Source organism: Colletes gigas, unplaced genomic scaffold (genome assembly GCF_013123115.1).
Source record: "Colletes gigas isolate AHSC1104 unplaced genomic scaffold, ASM1312311v1 Colletes_gigas_Sc00022, whole genome shotgun sequence".
NCBI lineage: Eukaryota > Metazoa > Arthropoda > Insecta > Hymenoptera > Colletidae > Colletes > Colletes gigas.
In genome coordinates this window covers 3,718,515-3,738,831 of record NW_025106651.1, presented here as the reverse complement: position 1 = coordinate 3,738,831, position 20,317 = coordinate 3,718,515, and the positions used below count along the sequence as shown (strand labels likewise).

Here is a 20,317-nt window from a genome sequence, read left to right as displayed (position 1 = left end):
TTCTATTTATAACTTCACGTTGAGATTTACCTTCATTATAATGGAAAATTACTAATTTTCGTATCTCCATTGTTGTTTGTTTTCTTTGAGATTCCATTTTTCCAAATCGATAAATTAATGAAATAGTGTGATAAAACTATGTTCACCTAATGCTAACTAAGCAAAAAAATGTGAAAAACAGTTAAACACACACATGTTAGCAGAATCCCTGAATATTATAGATGGACGATATTTAGTATCAGTTAAATTTCATAGATGTCATTACATATATTCATTTTGCTTTATGTATATTTGGGTTACTTTTTATATGGAAACAAGTAACACTAAAGATGAAACATTATTACGTTAATTACAGAAATCTCATGTTCATGTAATTCATATTTTGGCCAAAATTAAGAAAGCGAATGTGGTGGACGATTTTCACTGTGAGCCACTGTAAAGAGAATTCGTATATAATTTTCACGTGTCCCTCAGACGATAGTAAAGGATTACAAGTTTGCTAGAATATTATTAACAAATTCCGCTCCAGTATTTGTTGTTTCTCAGCCGCGATGCAGAATTTCGCTGACCAAAAAGGAACACGATACGATCGCAAGGGGAATTACCTCGGGAAGAACGTTTACATCCTCAGTGAACCGGTATCGCGGGTACATGTACAAGATGTTGTGTCCACCGGTGATGTTTGGCTGTCGGAAATTTACATACGGTTAGCCTAAATTTTCACCTGGACTACTCGCCTGTCCACTATTTCGTATAAATATAGATGTGACGGCGAATCGAAGTCTTATGTGAAAGTGTACGCCGTCTTGGTAGGAAGTTGTATTGTCTCCGATTGGAACCGCTGCTCCTTTATTCCGTGCTCGGGTGTTCGATTAGCAGTATTCCTTTCGCGTGTCGAGGGAAAAAAATAGTGTCCAGTGATAATGTGCGTACGCTCCGTACTTTGCGTGGTCATCGTGATCACGATGTGTGCCGTTAATTGCGAGGAAGTAAGTAACTGTTTCGGGCAACAAAACGACGTTCCTCCGAGTAACACGCTTCTTCGATGTTTTTGTTTTTCGAGCTTGTCGATTTTATTCGAATAATAGATAACGAATAAATGTTTATTGTAGCCGGAATCTCTCGGTGTCGACGAACGAGGCATCTTGAATAGTACACAAACTAATTCGACGATTTCGAACGACAAAAATTTTTGGGAATGGCTGTATGGTTTTGTAACTGTCGGTGCGCCCATAACCGTAACGACATCCACGACTGAAATACCCAAACCAGAGAAGGAAGAATGTTTACCTTGTAGTAAGTTAGAATATCATATAATTAAATTGAAAGGTGTAAAAATGAATATTTGGAATAGTAAACAGTGTCTTTGAAAAGTATATTCTTAATATGTGCAATTAATCTCACAAACTAAATTACATATCATGGTATGATACAGAATGTGGTTTAACGAACACCGAGAAGCGTATAGTGGGTGGGACTGAGACACAAGTTAATCAATATCCATGGATGGCATTAATGATGTTTAGAGGACGATTTTACTGTGGTGGAACTGTTATAAACTCTCGTTACGTATTAACTGCAGCCCACTGCGTCGACAGGTGATCTATTCTTCTGTTTTAATATATTCTAAGAGACCATGTTCATTTTTTATTTTTCTTTTGGCTCCAATTTTGCGTAATGACATAATATTTTAAATCCACTGTACCGAATATAACGGTTAATATTATTGTTATTGGGGATTTGGAGTAAATTCTAGATAATAGTGAAATAACTTTTTCTAAATTGCGATCGCTAAATCCTAATTCTATTTCTAGTAATTTAAATAGTAGCAATAATATTATTATTTACAATATCGATATATTATTACATAAATAACTATAAACCTTTGGAGCAGATTTGATACGAATTTCATGTCGATTCGAATATTGGAGCACGATCGCAACTCCACATCGGAAACCGAGACGCAAACGTTTAAAGTTGAGAAAGTGATGAAACACAGTGGTTACTCGACGTACAACTATAATAACGACATAGCGCTGGTCAGACTGAATCAGCCCATACGATTTCAGGGAAAAATGAGGCCTGTTTGCCTTCCAGAACGAGGTAACGACGCACTAAATAAATTGCAGACATACAATTTTAATGGGAGATTCTAGAGGCTAGAATAAGATGAAAATCAAGAATACCAATTTGTTGATTGAGGCTTCGATAAAAAGTTATTAACATTTAAAGTTCCGCCTGTAGAACGGCAATTTGCGAATAGCTGAACATTGTTTGCATTTTGAATCATTAAAATCCATTAATCAGACCAGAAGTTTTGATTTTTCAAACATACGCATGAAATTTCGGGGAAACATTCTGGCCACACAATATATTTTCGATAAAGAATTGTTTTCTCGAAAGTACATAGGAATTCGGAGTTATGTGTATTTACCAAAAATGATTGTAATTGACCCCATTAACCAAAAATAATTTTTTTGGAACGATTTGAAACTTTTTAATTTAATTTTTTAATAAGGAATTCTGAAGCAAGAAATTGATATTCTTGATTTTCGTCTTATTTTGGCCTCTAGAATCTTTCATTAAAATTTTTCCTAGGGTTGGCTGAAGACCCTGTATACCAAATTTTCTAAATAAAATTGCTTCCTCCAGCAAAGACATTCGCTGGCCTGCAGGGTACGGTGACCGGATGGGGGGCACTCGAGGAGTCTGGACCCATATCCGAAACTCTGCAGGAAGTAATGGTGCCGATATTAACGAATACCGAGTGTCGAGCCAGTAAGTATCCATCGCGAAGGATCACGGACAACATGCTTTGTGCTGGTTACAAAGAGGGAAGCAAGGATTCGTGTCAGGTAATCAACGACTAATCTTCTTATCGCCGTTATCGATATATTTTTCCATCCGAATCTATTACAACATTGTATAGTTCATATACCACATACATACGTACACTATTTTGTACATTAACTCGTTTCTAATAAAAGTACAATTATTTCTTCTCGATTAGGGAGACAGTGGTGGTCCTCTGCACGTGGCCAACGAGGACACGTACAACATAGTCGGTATGTCATGTACTCTAACGCTTTGTCTTCGACGATCCTACTACGTTACGCAGCCATAATGTCACGTTTCCGTTTGCAGGTGTCGTGTCCTGGGGCGAAGGATGCGCGAAACCTGGTTACCCTGGTGTTTACACCAGGGTGAATCGTTATCTGTCGTGGATAACGCGCAACGCCGAGGGCGCCTGTTACTGTTGATTCAATTCAAATTCGAACGACGAATACACTTTCGCGGAACACAATACTCGTCGACCATTACAGATTACCTCGTACGAACAAATACAATTTTTAGAAGATGATGGGCCAAACATAGCCACGAATATTTCTAACGCTAGCTGGTAATATTTATGCTTTTCTAACGAACGCAGCGAAGCACGACGCGAGTTGCATATTTAATTTAACAACTTATCGTTATTTATTTATTTGCTACGTCTGAAGTATGAATTTTACGGCAGCTCTGGTGGCGTTCCAGAATTTCAAAGTGGCTCTTTTCCACTCGACTTTTAGGGTTTTCTAACACACGCCGACACGAACGTTACACTCGCGACGACACAATTGAAAGTTAAGGCACGTACCTAGCCTCGTTCGACTCGTAACACCGAACGTACAAGAAAGAAAGTCACGAGACTTTCTCTGTTCATTTCGACATGGAATTTCGGTGAAAACTCACGTACCTACTATGTCACACGCGGAGAGGCTCTGATTCGTCGAGTGAAATGTTCGTGTTCCTTTCGGCGTTTTTTTTTTTTTTCTTACGAATACTTTACGACGAGTACGATTCGACGTTTCGTTTCGACCTAGACGAGATATTCGCGATATCTTACGTGGTCACAAGCTTCCAATGATACTCAATTTTAATACTCCGAATGAAATTACTTTAATACGATAAACGACGCTGTTCGCGTGGTTGTAAACTCGTGGCACGATAATAATAATGACAACAATGACAATATTTTACTTATTACGAAAGGAGAAACATACACGAGATCGATACATCGATGGAAGGAGGAGGGAATATAAAAATAGAAAGGAAGCATTATCGGAGACAAGCTACAGGGTGTTATTTGCAATACTCAGTGTCGGTATTTTTGAGTTTACAAATAGGAATAAGGGGAAAACAGGGGTTTTGATGGATAAGTAGGTGGTCCTCTGTTGCGATCTATCTTAAACTGAAACATTTTTATGCTCTTGATATTAACAGAAAATTTTTAGTAGCCCATAACAAACGTGTCTGCTTTATCTGTTCACAAAAACGTGTCTTATTACTGATGTTTTAAACATTCGATGTGTGATCCTCTTCAGAGTAAAATTACTCGGGCGATTATATTTTCTTCTAATTTGTAGTTGTATGATAGTACTTCAGTTTCGTGTAATATGTCTTTCATTGGGCTCGATCTCATTGTCCCAGTTATTATTGTTTTTATTTTGAAGAGGACCACACATCAAGTGGTCGAGACATCAGTGTATTTATCAGCAAAAAAAAACACTATTTTCGGTTACGTTATCAATAAACGAAGACTTAAGGTATGATTCCACTGAGGCAACACTATGCGACTTGTAACATGCCACATGTCGTTCGGTAACATTATGCGACCTGTAGCATGCTACTTGTCATTAACTGACGACATTGCTCGACATGTTCAATCTTGTCGATTCGACAAAACAATATCAAATAATCCCGCATTTCTTTATTTCGAAAAGGAAACAAATGAATGTGTAGCAAATACACATGTCAAGTGTTTACGTAACGTCGATTTCATGTTGCATAAATGTTGCCTTAATAAAATTGTGTTTCGTCGCATGCGTCATTGCCGCATGTTACATGTTGCCTCAGTGGAATCACGCCTTTACATACGTTTGTCGTGTATCAACATTCAGATAAACACACACAGTCGTTTTTCAAATGTGATATGTCTACAATATCGTCTCGCCATAAAACATGTGACATCGTGAAACTTATCTATAAATGTAACTAATATGCGCGTCTGAGAACGCTTGTCAAAGAGAACGATCTTGTACCTAATCTCGAAAGCCTATGAACATACTCGATCGTTGAAACATAGAGTTATTTAATGGTTACTTAAATCTAAATCCTCGCAACGTTCTGTTACGCGTTAAACGTCAGTGATTAGAAGTTCTTCGGGCGGAGTGGCTTCTTCCACCGTAATCTCAATGTTCGTTTCCGCTTTGTCGAACAGCCAATACGTCTCCATATTGCCCTTTCCCTGCGTGGAACGAAAAATAAAGAATCACGCGCCTCCATACCAAGGATCTCTAAGCTGAACTTTTTGTGATACGAACCTTGACCCAAACTAGTCCGCGTGACTCAATGCGACAGTGGTCTTCGACCAACAGTGCTTTAGTGTCAGACGAGATGTGTACCTTTCCTGGCTGTCATAAAATCGATAGAGCACAGATTTTACGAAATTTACTTACACTTGTGGACACGATAGATAAAGCAATGATCGGGAGTTTTTTTCAATCGTTAAATGAAAATATTGTTGAACTCGGACGGTCGCATAGATTTTCTCAGTTCTTTGTTAACTATTATTTCTAACCAATATATGTATATTATATTTAATAATTTGGATTGTTACTTCGTGAAATTTTAGCGCTGAAAAATGTCGTTTCATTTTCGACCACTAAGTTTTATGGTCAACTTCGGTAGCAAAAATATGTAATAATGTCCTTGTATTTGTCTAATGTTTTCTCTTTAATTATGTGGCGTCGCCTCTCATGCTCGCCACCAGAGGGGTCGCGTTCTCACAAGCGTTCGACCGACCCCTCGGTTGCTATACAGGGTGTTCGGCCACCTCTAGCAAAAATTTTAATGAGCGATAGTAGAGGCCAAAATAAGACGAAAATCAAGAATACCAATTTGTTGATGGAAGCTTCGTTAAAAAGTTATTAACGTTTAAAGTGCTGCCCTTACTGAATTTTTTTCTCGAAAATGCGCAACATTTCGGGGGTATGTCTATTCACCAAAACTGACTGTAATTGAACCCTACAATCGAAAATAATTTTTCCACAACGATTTGCAATTTTTTAATTTTCTCGAATAATTTCACACCTTCTCTATTTTTTTTCTCGAAAGTGGGCAGGATTTCGTGGGTATGTTTAATGACAAAAACTGATTGTAATTGACCCCCGCAACCGAAAATAATTTTTCCACAACGATTTGCAATTTTTTTTCTCCGTTGAAAAATTTAGGCACCTAATTTGATTTTCAGTAAGGAATTTTTTTCTCGAAAGTGCGTACAATTTTGGAGGTATGTGTAATGATAAAAAATGATTGTAATTGATCCCCGCAACCGAAAATAATTTTTTTAGAACGATTTGAAAAATTTTTTTCGCCGAAAAATTTCAGCACCTACTCGATTTTTTTTCTCGAAAGTAGATAGGATTTCGGAGGTATGTGTACTCACCAAAAATGATTGTAGTTGACCCCCGCAACCGAAAATAATTTTTCCAGAACGATTTGAAATTTTTGAATTTAATTGTTAATAACTTTTTAACGAAGCTTCCATCAACAAATTAGTATTCTTGATTTTCGTCTTATTTTGGCCTCTACTATCGCTCATTAAAATTTTTGCTAGAGGTGGCCGAACACCCTATATAGTATACATTTCTCGAACGACTTCCCAATATCCCAGTCGTCTAAGGCAGGGCCTGCTAGAAAGCTTTACTGGCAAGTCCACTAGCAGGTCCGGTCGAAACGCGCCCCCTCCTTTCCTTTTTTCTGTCCTACGATTCTCACTAGTTCCTAACTACAGCAGAACCAGCGCCACAATTATGAAATAAATTTGAAGATAACCCGTGAAATGACATTTTTGGACGCTAATACACGACGTTTGTTGTTTTATATTTATTCGAAGATAATTGGTAATAAAGAAGCGAATAACTTTTAAACTGACTCTGTAAAGAAACTGAAACTGATTCTGTAAAGACGAATTTTGATGAAAGAATAGGATCACTGACACATATGATTTTCCAATAAAAGTGTCAATTCTAATTTAGTTTCGCCAGAACTATCGTACTTTTATATCGTTATGTTCCATTTGTTATTTTCTCACACTCGAGTTCCTTTTGATATTTGCTGTTAGATTTATGTCGTACAAGCGAACTTACCAGACTGGTCGTCTGCATTCTGGAAGCAGTATTCACCGTGTCGCCGAAGAAGCAATATCTAGGTACTTTGATGCCAACAACACCTGCCACAGCTGGTCCAGAATGAATTCCTAAGAAAGTAGAACACGCTTGCATGCAATTGAGTTCTCGTCGAATTCCCCGGGAAATGTTAGGAACAGTTACGAATCTAAGCAAACTAGTCCGAAGAAAATGACCGCGGACGTGATCGGGAACATAGAGATACTCGAGAAAAGGATGATGTTTCGAATAAATAACGCGCGAAGATTACCTATACGAATCTGTATATCAAGACCAGACGGCAATTTGAGAGATTGAACGTGCTTTATTAGCTGCAAAGAAACGTCTGCGACGTTTTGCGCATGATTTTCAGTCCTATCGGGTGCTCCGCTGGCTGCCATATAAACTCGACCAACTGTTTCTACCTGTTGAAAGACGCAAAGGTAGAACATTGTGACGTTTTCCTTCCATTCGGCGAGTGATTTTATCTCCGTGGCGTCGTTAAATTGTTCTTCCTATTTGTCATAATGGACTCACTTTGTACACGTTGAACTCGTCCATCAGGGAATCGAAACACGAGAAAACGGCGTTCATCGACGAGACGATGTCCATTGCTCCCTCGATAGTCGAGTAATCGAAGTCGCAAAGCTCGCAGAACAAGACGGTGATGGACTCGAACGACTATGAAAAAGAAAAAGCGTTATTCTGTAGTGCCTTTCAGAGCATTACTTTACATTAAAAATAAAAATATTAACTCTCGACCGTTATCACGAGGTATTTTAACACTCCAGCGATTATTCTCGTAACTTCGAGCCATCTTTATAACCGTATCAAAGGTAGTTGTGGGTCACTGAGCATTCAATACGCTTGGAGCTTCTCGAATTTAGTTACTCGAAGTTCTTAGAATATTAATGCTTGATATTAGGCTACAGTTATATTACCATTGACTATGTTTATCGTGTATTGGGAATAGTTGTCGGACAAATGAGCAGAAACGATTAAAAATAAAACTGTAACCTTGTCCCGAATTCTGGCGTCAGAACTTGATTAAAAAATTCTTTCTGTTACGGAGAGTGAAGGATTGGCTAATACTTCATCGTTTGATACCTCGCAAGTACTCAAAGGGCTCGCACCGGCTCGTAATCGATCAGCAACTGTCTGGGGAATCATAGAATACAGAAGTTCGTCGCTCTTATTTTTCCAACGGTCCAAAAGCGCGTAGCTATTTTCCAGTTCGGTCGATCTCTGCTCCGCCCTCTCGAACATCATCTCCAATCTGAGCGCAAGAATACCAGGGGAAAATATCGAGGAAAGTTTAATTATGCTGGGAAAACTAAAAAATAATGTACCTTCCGCAATGCTGCCATCCCGCGAGGACCAACTCTCGACTCAAACCGTGAGGATTTAGATCGTTCAGATACAGGCCCATGTTAAGAAGTTCGTCTAAACTGTTGATTCTGTCGAATTTCCGTTATTTTCATCTTTTTACATCGTTCGACAGAGTGCAATATTATCGTTGTTTCGTATACTCACAAGGGACTACATAGGAATATTATTGCTTTGATGTCGTCGATGTACCTCATTTGACCTTTTAACAAGATACATCTGGCTCCTTGGCTTCCTCGTCTATCTAATCCTGTGCTTGTACCAGCGCTATTATCCGAATTCGACGTTGTATTGTTATCGTTTACCCTGATTAGTTCCAGCTCAAACATCACCGAATGCAAATACATCACCTGTGCACGCGTGTGGAAATCGTTACTTTGCTCGAGACGTCGATCGAGTGATTTATTAGAAAAATTTATTAGAGAAAATTGATGAAAAGCTAAATTACTATTCTTGAGAATGTCTCAACAAGCAATTTTATTCTACGTTTCGACTCTTCGAATCTGAATATAAAAATTAGTTTAAACTAACGTGAAATATTTACGTGTACAAATTGTTAATACGAATGAATGTTATTTGACTGTTGCTTAAAAGCTAGACTGCTGTTCTTGGGAATATTAAGTCTCAACAAGCAATTTTATTCTACGTTTCGACTCTTCGAATCTGAACATAAAAATTACTTTAAACTAACGAGAAATAGTTACGTGTACAAATTGTTAATACGAATGAACGTTACTGAACTGTTGCTTTGTAAACTCGGTGTCAAGATAAGGTGACAAATGGAGCAATTTTTTCTAGTATCTGATATTAAATGTGCTCTTACGTTTCCCCAGCTGAAGGAAATCCCTTTAGGCCTACGTAGTTTAAAGACTTCCGTGACGTGTTTGTTCAGGATGGACGAGCTGCCACCCCACGCTTGCAATAGTTTATCACCAACTCCCAGTAAGCGCATATCTTTATTTATCACGACCCCAAATGGAAATAGCCGTAAGAGAAACGTGCAGGACACTGGTGCTAATTCTCGACCCAGCGGAGTTTTCATTCTGTTGTTCTTCGCGATCTAGCAATTTCGATCATTACAATGTGAATTATTAAATTCACGTAAAATCATTATAGCGTTTCGTAAATACAGAAAATGTTTAATAGCGTCGTACGATTTCTTACATATTCACGATTGTCAAAATCGATCCTAAATTTAACCATCACGCTCCTGGTCCCTGGGATATTAGTCGAAGATTCTAATACGCTAATATTCAAATCCGTTTCATAAAGCTCTTTAGCTATATGGAATAACTGACCTGTTGAAAATGTGGTAATCTATGTTATATTATTAATTATTTTCAGGTATGTTTAGAAATTTATACTTTATTTATTATTTATATGAAATGACAGAAAATGTATAATTTGACGAAGACATAACAGGAAATCTTTTATTCATTTCGAAAATATAAATGGAAAGATGAATTAGTTCTCGATCGATCCGATATCAAATACCATCTCGAGATCAAACCAAAAGATTCATTTTATGTGTAACAGCTTGCAGCCGACTATAAGACAAAATTTTATCGAATTTATTTTATCGAAATATTTTCATTTTTTTCTGGAGGAAAAAGATATCTTACCCATAAGATAATGCGTAAAACCTTGCCTAGTGCTTCGATACACTAACACTACACCCTGCGCGTCGATGTGGGTAGTATACATGGAAGGGCTTTTCATTTTTGGATACGTGAATCTCATTTGCATGTGAATATTGTCGACACTTTGCAAAAAGTCGCAGAAGTAACGACCGGTAGCTTTCACTGTGCAGGCGTACCTATTAGAAAAATTGTAATTATCGCTGGATTTCGTTTCCAAGGAATTTTAATTTCCATTTTAAAATATTAAAATTAATTCGTCTATTTAATTTATAACAGATTTAAAAATGTCTGACACACGTTTATTTCGAATGTTGATTTAAAAACTGTGTGTTTTGCGTTCGTTTCTATTATTATGGAAAAGATTTATCTGGTTTTTCAGCTCGAGTGTCTCAAATCGACTCGCGTAGGTCATGTTCCGCACTTTACGCTGAGATAATCACCTCTCTCGAGACACGGAAAACTGATAAGATCTGGCATCGCCCCGTCCTTATCGCACTAACTATACTAAGTAATTGAGGTGTGGCGGCCAAGGCGCCACATACGCCTTAGCCGTTCGAAGCCGCTACAATGTATGGTTGCACACGAGACGATGGTTGCACACGAGACGATGGTTGCACACGAGACGATGGTTGCACACGAGACGACCAGAGCCGCGTGAGCCGAAAAGCCGTTGTCGTCGTCTCTGACCGTCTTTTGTTTTTGAAGGCCTCTTGGTACGGTGGCGATGATCGTACCAGAGAGTCGAGCGTAACCCGCACCACGAGTCACGTCGTTGTACGACAGCAACAATAAAATTGTGCGGAACGGAACAGGGCGGAGTCATTACCTTCCCGATCCCACATTGGTGACCCCGACGTGATCTCGCCGCGCAAGTAAAGTTTTTTTAAGAAAATTTGGACATTTTTTGTATACGGACAATATTAGTTAGTGTAGAGAAATAAGTGTATAGTGTTAAGGATATAAGAAAAGGACACGGTCTGACAAATAGTAAGCGCGGTGTGTGTGTGCGGTGAAACTATTTTTTTTTTGTGACCAAGACTGGTAAAATGACTGACCCTAACGTTAACGCAGGGACATCCGCGGGTGTGCCGTTGGCAGTTGATCGCGTCGCTGTACGGATACCCGAGTTTTGTAGTAGAGAGAAGTTTTGAGGTATCCAATGTAACGTCGGAGACCACGAAATTCGGGTACATTCTCGGCGCGTTAAGTGCGCGACACGCCGCGGAAGTAAGAGACATTATCATGAATCCTCCGGCCACGGATCCGTACACGACGCTCAAAAATGAGTTTATTCGCCGGCTTAGTGCTTCGCAGGAACAGAAAACGCGACGGTTATTGGAACACGAGGAAATCGGGGACAGAAAACCGTCCCAATTTCTTCGTCACCTGCGCGGATTGGCCGGTACGGCTTTTTCGGACGGTGTATTGCGGACGCTTTGGATGGGCCGGCTACCTGCTAATATGCAGGTGATTTTATCCACGCAGCGGGACACCCCGCTGGATAAGGTAGCAGAGTTGGCAGACGCTGTTGCGGATACGATGACACCGCGGGTACACGTCACGGAGGCCGCGATTACGGGCGTATCTGCATCCTGCCAAATACCCCCGCCGGGCCCGAGCATCGAGGCCATGTTAAACATTAAGATGTCACAATTGGCTCTTTCCTTGAGGCAGGAAATTTCTGCCATCCGTGAATCCTTGGTGGACCAGGGGCAATCTTCCCGTCGCAGGTGGACCCACCGAAATCATCCAAACTCGCGCTACCGCAGACGATCTCTATCGCGATCGCGAGAGCGGCCCGCGGGAGGACAAATGGACCATCAAGGGAAATGCTGGTACCATTGGCGGTTCGGTCCGGCCGCGCAGAGGTGCGTTGCACCGTGCAATTGGAACGCCACGGATCAGGGAAACGACCTGGGGAGTCGTTGATGGCGGCCAGCGACACAAATCCAGCATCACGCCGCCTCTTCATCTTAGACAACAGCTCGAAGACGGAATTTTTAGTGGATACCGGGGCCGATTTGTGCGTTTTTCCGCGCCGCCTGCTAGGCGGATTGCGAGAAAGATCGGAGTACCAGCTGGCGGCGGCGAATGGGAGTGTAATTAACACCTACGGGACAGTGTCGTTAAACCTGCACCTCGGCCTACGACGGGATTTCGTGTGGCGATTCGTGGTTGCGGATGTTACAAAACCCATAATCGGGGTAGACTTTCTCGATCACTTCGATCTTATGGTGGACATCCGCAATCGTCGCCTCGTCGATCGGACCACGTCGTTAACGGTCCGCGGAACACGAGCCGAGGATGAAACGCCGTCGGTGAAGACAGTAGCAGGGACTACCGTTTACCACCAGCTCCTGATGCAGATGCCGGAACTTACACGGCCTAGCGGCACCCCGATGAGGACTACGCACCAAACGGTGCATTACATCGAGACAACCCCTGGAGCACCCGTTTCCAGCAAGCCGCGGCGGCTTGCACCGGACCGGCTCAGGGCTGCCCAGAAGGAGTTCGACGCGATGGTGAAGATGGGCATCGCTTGTCCTTCGAAGAGCGCGTGGTCAGCACCCCTTCATATGGTTCCGAAGAAGGGCGAAGAAGCTTGGAGGCCTTGCGGTGACTATAGAGCGTTAAACGCACGGACAATTCCCGACCGATACCCCGTGCGTCACATTGAGGATTTTGCGCAACAACTGAGTGGCAAAAAGGTATTTTCCACAATAGATCTCGTCCGAGCTTATAATCAGATTCCGGTTGCGTCGGAAGACGTCGGAAAAACGGCCATTACAACGCCGTTCGGGCTTTTTGAATTCCCGTACATGTCGTTCGGGTTACGAAATGCCGCGCAAACATTTCAGCGCTTTATCGACGAAATTTTACGCGGTTTCGATTTTTGTTACGCGTATATAGACGACATTTTGGTCGCCTCAGAATCCCAAGCCGATCACCTGCGCCATTTAGAATTATTATTTAAACGATTAAAAGATTATGGCATTGTTGTTAATCCGAATAAATGCACGTTCGGACAGGAAGAAGTTAAATTTCTAGGCTATCGGGTAAATGAAAGCGGCACTCAACCTTTGCCCGGCAAGGTACAAGCCATAAAGTCATTTCCCCTTCCGAAAAACGCGAAGGATTTGAGGCAGTACTTGGGAATGCTTAATTTTTACCGCCGTTTTATCCCAGATGCCGCTCGCTTTCAAGCACCCTTGAACGACCTTCTAGCCGGCAATTTAAAGGGCAAGACCTCGATAGCCTGGACTTCGGAAGCGCGTCAGGCTTTTGAAAATACCAAAAATAGTTTAGCAAACGCAACCCTGCTTTCTCATCCTGCGGTCAACGCTCCATTGTCGGTTACCTGCGATGCTTCTGATTACACCGTAGGAGCTGTTTTACATCAGTGCGTCGGCAACGAACGACAACCATTAGCATTCTTTTCTAAGAAATTAGGATCTGCCGAAAAGAAGTATTCAGCTTACGACCGGGAACTACTTTCTATCTATTTAGCAATAAAACATTTCAAACATATGCTCGAAGGCAGACATTTCACGATTTTTACAGACCATAAACCCATAACTTTCGCTTTCAAACAGAAATTAGATAAATGCTCTCCTCGACAATTCCGATACCTAGATTACATTGCGCAATTCTCTACAGATATTCAACATATTTCCGGTAAAGACAACGTCGTTGCCGATGCACTGTCCAGAGTGGAAACGGTTAACCACTCGATTAATTTCGAAGAATTGGCAAAATCGCAAGCCCAGGATGAGGAGTTGCAGCGGTTGTTGAATAGCGAATCTAGCCTGCAATTACGCAAAGTCTCGTTGCCTGGCACGTCTTCCGAAATTTTTTGCGATATTTCGACTAAGAATGTAAGACCTTATGTCACCCCTCCTTTCCGACGTGCAGTTTTTAATATGTTACATGTATTATCACATCCAGGTATTAACGCGACGATCAAGCTCATAACGCAACGTTATGTTTGGCCGTCGATTAAAAGAGATGTTCGCACGTGGACACGTTGCTGTATACCGTGCCAAAGATCAAAAATTTCCCGTCATGTGACTGCACCATTGGCTACATTTGTTAAACCTTCTGCGCGATTCGAACACATTCATTTAGACATAGTAATTTTACCGGTGTCCGAAGGTTTCAGGTATTGTCTGACCTGTGTAGACAGATATACGCGGTGGCCGGAAGCCTTCCCCATGGTCGATCAGGAGGCCCAAACCGTAGCTCGAACCTTTTATGACGGTTGGGTAGCGCGGTTTGGTGCTCCCGTACGGATTACCACCGATCAGGGTAGGCAGTTCGAATCCAAATTATTTTTTGCGCTGAACAATTTAATTGGATCCACACGTCTTCGCACAACGGCGTATCACCCAGCGGCCAATGGGATGGTAGAGCGTTTTCACCGACAGCTCAAGTCGGCTATAAGGTGCCACGGATCCGACAAGTGGACAGAAATACTTCCGACGGTTCTACTCGGTATTCGTTCCGCCTGGAAAGAAGACCTCGGCGCTACCTCAGCGGAATTAGTTTATGGCGAGCCATTAAGATTACCGGGAGAGTTCTTGTCTTCGCATTCAGCGGAAGGCACAGAAAATGCTTCCGATTTTACTAATAGACTACGCAACCATTTTTCTAAATTGAGTCCCTCTAATGCATCACGCCATTCCGTTAATCGTACATTCGTTTTCAAAGATCTTAGCAGTTCAACACATGTTTTCATCCGAACAGATTCAGCCAAAACTATTTTACAACCCGCTTATGAAGGTCCATACGCCGTAGTGCGCCGAGGCGAAAAAACATTTACAATAAACATTAGAGGTAAGGAAATAAATATATCAATTGAAAGGCTAAAGCCTGCTTATATGCTAGCAGAAAACAGACCGGATCCCGTGAGCATAGAAAATCAGCCGGTCACACAAACAAACGTACCTGACAATGCGCCGGTTATACAGCAACGTGTTACGCGTTCAGGTAGACGCGTACGTTTTCCCGATCGATTTCAAATTACGCGGTAGTACTTAAGGCTTGCGCATTATTATAATAAGTATCATATACCATTTATTTTTATCCATCACTTTTATGTACTTTCATGTATTTTTAGGTATTACGTATTATATATTAAACTCCATGTAAATTCCTTTTTTTTTCAACTCTGTTCAAATACTGTAATGTAAATCTTAGTTAGGATAACGTATTTTATATAATAGAGTAAATGGTAGTGGTAATGTAGTCGGTCAATTTTTCGTAATTGTGCCAATTACTGGCAGGGGGGTAGTGTGGCGGCCAAGGCGCCACATACGCCTTAGCCGTTCGAAGCCGCTACAATGTATGGTTGCACACGAGACGATGGTTGCACACGAGACGATGGTTGCACACGAGACGATGGTTGCACACGAGACGACCAGAGCCGCGTGAGCCGAAAAGCCGTTGTCGTCGTCTCTGACCGTCTTTTGTTTTTGAAGGCCTCTTGGTACGGTGGCGATGATCGTACCAGAGAGTCGAGCGTAACCCGCACCACGAGTCACGTCGTTGTACGACAGCAACAATAAAATTGTGCGGAACGGAACAGGGCGGAGTCATTACCTTCCCGATCCCACAGAGGCAATCGAACAAACCGTCTGTAATAACCCGTTGCGTGCATTGCAAATTAGAAAGAAAAGTGACATGGGTCGTTAAGCTTAATTAAAGCAATATTCTCATCGATTGTTCGAAAATTGCTAAGAGTCCCAACAGAGCATTAAATTGTACGCATTGAAATATTAATTAATGGAATCGGTTAATGGAACCGCAGTAATCGTTGCTGGAAATAATTTGTCGTGCATCGCATAGTTCTCTGGTGTGTAACGGTAATTAAATGGTTTAATTAATGCGATCCTAAATGCAATCTCGTGGCATGGATTAAGTCCAGTCACATGTTCTGACGCATGCGATCATGCAACGAACGATTTGCTTTGCGAGAGGATTTCGATATCTATCACTTACCCTAAGTTGCTGAAAAATCTAACGAAACATTTGCCAAAGAATTGCATCACATCGTCCACGGAGTTTCCACTGAGCGTGGCCAAAGCAGCAGCCAAATTGGTCATAAGTTCGTCAGGGTATATTTGTCGCGTGTTGAAAACCATGTGCTTGCAATCGGCCTTTTCCAAAACCTGACGCCACATGTCTTCGCCATACTCTACCTGCAACAAGACAATTATTTTAAAATTATTAATTCAAAATAAATACGTCAGACTTTTTGAGTCAACTGTGGTTTTAATGAAAATTATAGAAAGTTCCACTTTCATTGTGCTGTGCTCCACGAAGATCTCGCCATTGAACGAGTAATCGATTTTCGATGGAATAGCTTAGAAACAGAGAGCGAAGAGGATATAAAAGCATAGAACGCGTAACCATTTCTATTATGCTCGAGGGAATATTTTTTTTCCGACCCCTATTGTTTCTTTTTCACGAAAACGAAGAGACAGGGTGTTGTACACCAGACATTTAACATTATTCGCACGTAATGTTTGCGGACTTTGATGCTAATAGAGAAATCTGACACGCAATTAATAGCAAAATTATTTCGTTTGAAATTCTCGGTTTGCTTATTCGACTGAAAATAAATTACGTAACTCTGGTCGATGTTAATTAATGTATCTTTATGTGTGCCGACCTCAGATATATGTAGTACAACTTAATTATTCATGCAATTTCAATTATTGATGTTTTGATAAAATACGCTCCTGCTAGCATCATGAATATGTTAATGCTCATTATTATTTAAACATTTCTTCATAATACACGAATAATATATAACGTAATAATACAAATACTTTTTTAAAAGGGGTGTAGAATAAAGAGAGGGAAAAGGTATACATTTTTATACCATTACTTGCTTTTTTATAGAGGAGAGTTCCCACCAGGAGAGTAAAAGGTTACAAAAAAACTTTGGGTCTTATACTACCATTGGGAACATTTCTCTTTCTTCCCCCTTTTTCTTTCACAGTTCTTCTTAAAAAAGTTGTAGAGGAAATAACTTTTGTATTTTTATTATGTACCACATTTCAGAGTACATATCTTACATACATATACATATACGTCTTATGTACTAAGGTAACGATAAGACAATCTTGAAAACTCTATTATTTCTTTTCTGTAGTTTCACGACGTGATTACTTACTTTACAACGTAGTAAGTGTACGATAAGCTATTTGTTCCCCTAGATTCATGATAAGTTGATTCCCACGATCAATCCAATTTCTGCCCCTCCGTAGGATAATCAATGTTTCTTCTGCCATAATGACTACGATCACGAAAATGAATACGGTTTCCACCCTAATGGAACCTCACGAGATTCAATATACCAAATGGACACGCAAATTTCTCGAAGCAAAACCAACAAATTTAATAATCGAATTTCAGCTGGCTTTCGACAACGTGTCTGAAACAATACTTGACTGTGTAAGCGCTATAAAATAGTGTATCCACTATTAATATAAGTAATAGGAACGAAATTAAATTATTCAGTCCAGATTGTACCGAAGCTTACGTTTTTAACGATAATTACCCTTTCATTAGAGTCCACTTAAAAGAAACGTTGAACGTTGTATACTACAAAATACACTTCTTTTCGTAGCTACCCGTGAAAATGTCTTTTTATTGTGGAGGAAAACATGATATTTTTCATGACAACGAAGGACACATGTTTCTCGTAAGATAAATGAAATAAGGACGACAGTTTGGCAGTTTAAAGAAGCATGCGTTGCGACAGATATGCTGCGAGGGTTGTTCAATAAGTCCTTAGAAAAAGATAGAAAAACAAATTATTTTAGGTAGATTTTTTTTATTTTTCAACATAATCTCCTTTTAGCTCTATACACTTTTCCAAACGTTTCTCCAACTTTTTTAAGCCATCTAAAAAGTAAGATTTCGAAAGGTCCTCAAAATAAGCATCTGTTTGGGCGGTGACCTCCTCGTTCGACATGAACCGTTGTCCACCGAGCCATTTTTTAAAATTTAGAAATAAAAAGAAGCCACTGGGGGCCAAATTCGGTGAATACGGTGGATGTTGTAATAATTCGAACTTTAATTCCATGATTTTGATCATCGAAACTGCACAGGTGTGCACCTGTGCATTGTCTTAATGGAAGAGGATCTTTTTCTTTTTCAAATGAGGACGTTTTTTCTTGATTTCTTCGCTCAACCGGTGCAACAACGACGCATAATATTCTCCAGTTATTGTTTCTCCTTTTTCCAAGTAATCGGTGTCGATGATTCCGCGTGTATCCCAAAAAACTGTGGCCATCACCTTGCCGGATGATTTCACCGTCTTCGCCTTCTTCAGAGCACGTTCGCTTTCAAAAACCCACTGTTTTGTCTGTTCCTTTGTCTCTGGAGTGTAGTGGCGTATCGACGTTTCATCCACAGTTATTTATCGACACAGAAACTCGTCAGGATAGTGACGAAAAAGCGTCAAAACAGCCTTAGAGTCGATCACACGATTGGGTTTATTCTCCACTGAAACCAAACGCGGCACTCATCTCGCCAAGATTTTTTTCATACCTAATTTTTCGTGCAAAATTGAAAATACTGTACCTTGCAATATGCTTGTGGCCTCAACTATTTCGCGCACTTTGATTCATCGATCACTCAAAACCATATCATGGATTTTGTCAATCATTTCGGGAGTAGTCACTTCCACTGAACGTCCCGAAATGGGGATACATTTGTGGATGTACGGCCACGTTTAAACTCATTTATCCAATTGTAAATTGTTGCAAACACAGGAGCAGATGTACCATGAACTTCATCCAACTCAGCTTTGATCTCTTTCGGTGTTAAGTCTTTTAAACACAAGTGTTTAATCACCGCTCGAAACTCACTTTTTTCCATTTTTCGAAATATGCAAAAGTTTCTTGCTTCAATGGACAATAAAAAGGAAATCGTGTAGTGGATATAGCTGAGAACTTGACAGCTGTCTAGTGAGTCATGATGGTTACTAAAAACAAAAGTTTTCAATGCTACGAGCACCAGCTCTTGGATTTTCTAAGGACTTATTGAACGACCTTCGTATTTCTAATCGAACGTTTTATCCCTTGTGAAGAGTTCAATTATTCCAGAATTGATCAAGAATGCCAATTCTGATTATGCATATGCTAATAGTGTGTATATGTTCAACATTTGAATTTATGTAAATTCCGTTCGCTAGGATCGCCTGACTACGAGAAATTTGAAAATCTGTTGCTAGAAACGTTGATCGAAGAGCATCGTAGCAGCGATTAATAGAATTATTGACAACTACACATAAACAGAGTATTAGGAAACGAATCAACAGGTGTCCTTAAACGCCGGAAGAACAATGCTATTTTTAAAACTTTTGCAATTAAGGTGCTGTACCGAAAGGAAGTCTGAAGTCCATACATATTCAGGTACCTCGTTTATTACGTACCTTCAAACCATTTCCTCCGACGAGTACGTGACACTTTTTTTTAACGATTGATTATTTGGAGCCGATACGATAAATCAATACATCGCACAGTTCACATACTCGTCGATACATTCTGCATAGATTCGCCTCGTTTCGACTACGAATTCAACGGTAACCGTGAATTTCTTCTGCGCTGCATCAATCGAGAAGCAACGATATTTCTGTGAATTTTATGGTGGCTCGAAGAGAATTCACCGACTCGCGAAGAATTCAGGACATTTATTTCCAACATCGATATTTAAATAAGCTGAATTTATCAAGACGATCAAGAACAGACAAGAATCTTCGATGCGAAACTGAGACAGAATATTGGGGGAATCATCGCGTTGTGGATCAATTTCTGGCTTCGGAAAAATTCGTTTCAATTTATTTAATTCTTCCATTTAGATTCTACTTTAGATAGACATTCCAATTAGATCGATTTTATATTTAACACGAAACCAGCATGGATTTTACAATTTTCAATTTTAATAGCATTAGTGATCCAGGTAAACAATTTCGGTAGAAATGATATACTGTTAATTGAGGAGAAAACGCTCCGAGAAATTTAATAATATACAGCGTTATTTTATTGGTAACGAATATTACTTCTATATTTC

At 40.2% G+C, this 20,317-nt stretch overlaps 2 protein-coding genes across 2 annotated transcripts in view; one reads left to right on the top strand and one right to left on the bottom strand.

Annotated features, from left to right (window-relative positions):
* The window catches only part of LOC122401154, a 39,223-nt gene that overhangs the window by 17,943 nt on the left and 963 nt on the right, over positions 1 to 20,317 (bottom strand). Inside the window, exons 2-12 of the mRNA XM_043403113.1 lie at positions 16,232 to 16,431; positions 10,217 to 10,410; positions 9,759 to 9,892; positions 9,418 to 9,654; positions 8,742 to 8,944; positions 8,558 to 8,665; positions 8,316 to 8,484; positions 7,746 to 7,889; positions 7,480 to 7,633; positions 7,191 to 7,300; positions 5,364 to 5,453 (exon numbers count right to left, since the gene is read on the bottom strand). Coding sequence (XP_043259048.1) covers positions 5,364 to 5,453; positions 7,191 to 7,300; positions 7,480 to 7,633; positions 7,746 to 7,889; positions 8,316 to 8,484; positions 8,558 to 8,665; positions 8,742 to 8,944; positions 9,418 to 9,654; positions 9,759 to 9,892; positions 10,217 to 10,410; positions 16,232 to 16,431 — 1,743 coding nt within the window. The remainder of the gene's footprint in view (positions 1 to 5,363; positions 5,454 to 7,190; positions 7,301 to 7,479; positions 7,634 to 7,745; positions 7,890 to 8,315; positions 8,485 to 8,557; positions 8,666 to 8,741; positions 8,945 to 9,417; positions 9,655 to 9,758; positions 9,893 to 10,216; positions 10,411 to 16,231; positions 16,432 to 20,317) is intronic.
* Positions 924 to 3,260, top strand: LOC122401195 (trypsin-1-like). The gene is made up of 7 exons (XM_043403176.1): positions 924 to 989; positions 1,113 to 1,296; positions 1,436 to 1,598; positions 1,895 to 2,103; positions 2,653 to 2,855; positions 3,011 to 3,065; positions 3,145 to 3,260. The coding sequence occupies exons 1-7, from the start codon at positions 924 to 926 to the stop codon at positions 3,258 to 3,260; spliced, it is 996 nt and encodes a 331-aa protein (XP_043259111.1).

Excerpts from the sequence above, each read along its gene's own strand:
- LOC122401195 (XM_043403176.1), top strand. The coding sequence starts at position 924 with ATGTGCGTACGCTCCGTACTTTGCGTGGTCATCGTGATCACGATGTGT. Across the intron at positions 1,297-1,435 it reads GGAAGAATGTTTACCTTGTA|AATGTGGTTTAACGAACACC; the intron begins GTAAGTTAGAAT and ends GGTATGATACAG. Across the intron at positions 3,066-3,144 it reads GGACACGTACAACATAGTCG|GTGTCGTGTCCTGGGGCGAA; the intron begins GTATGTCATGTA and ends TTCCGTTTGCAG.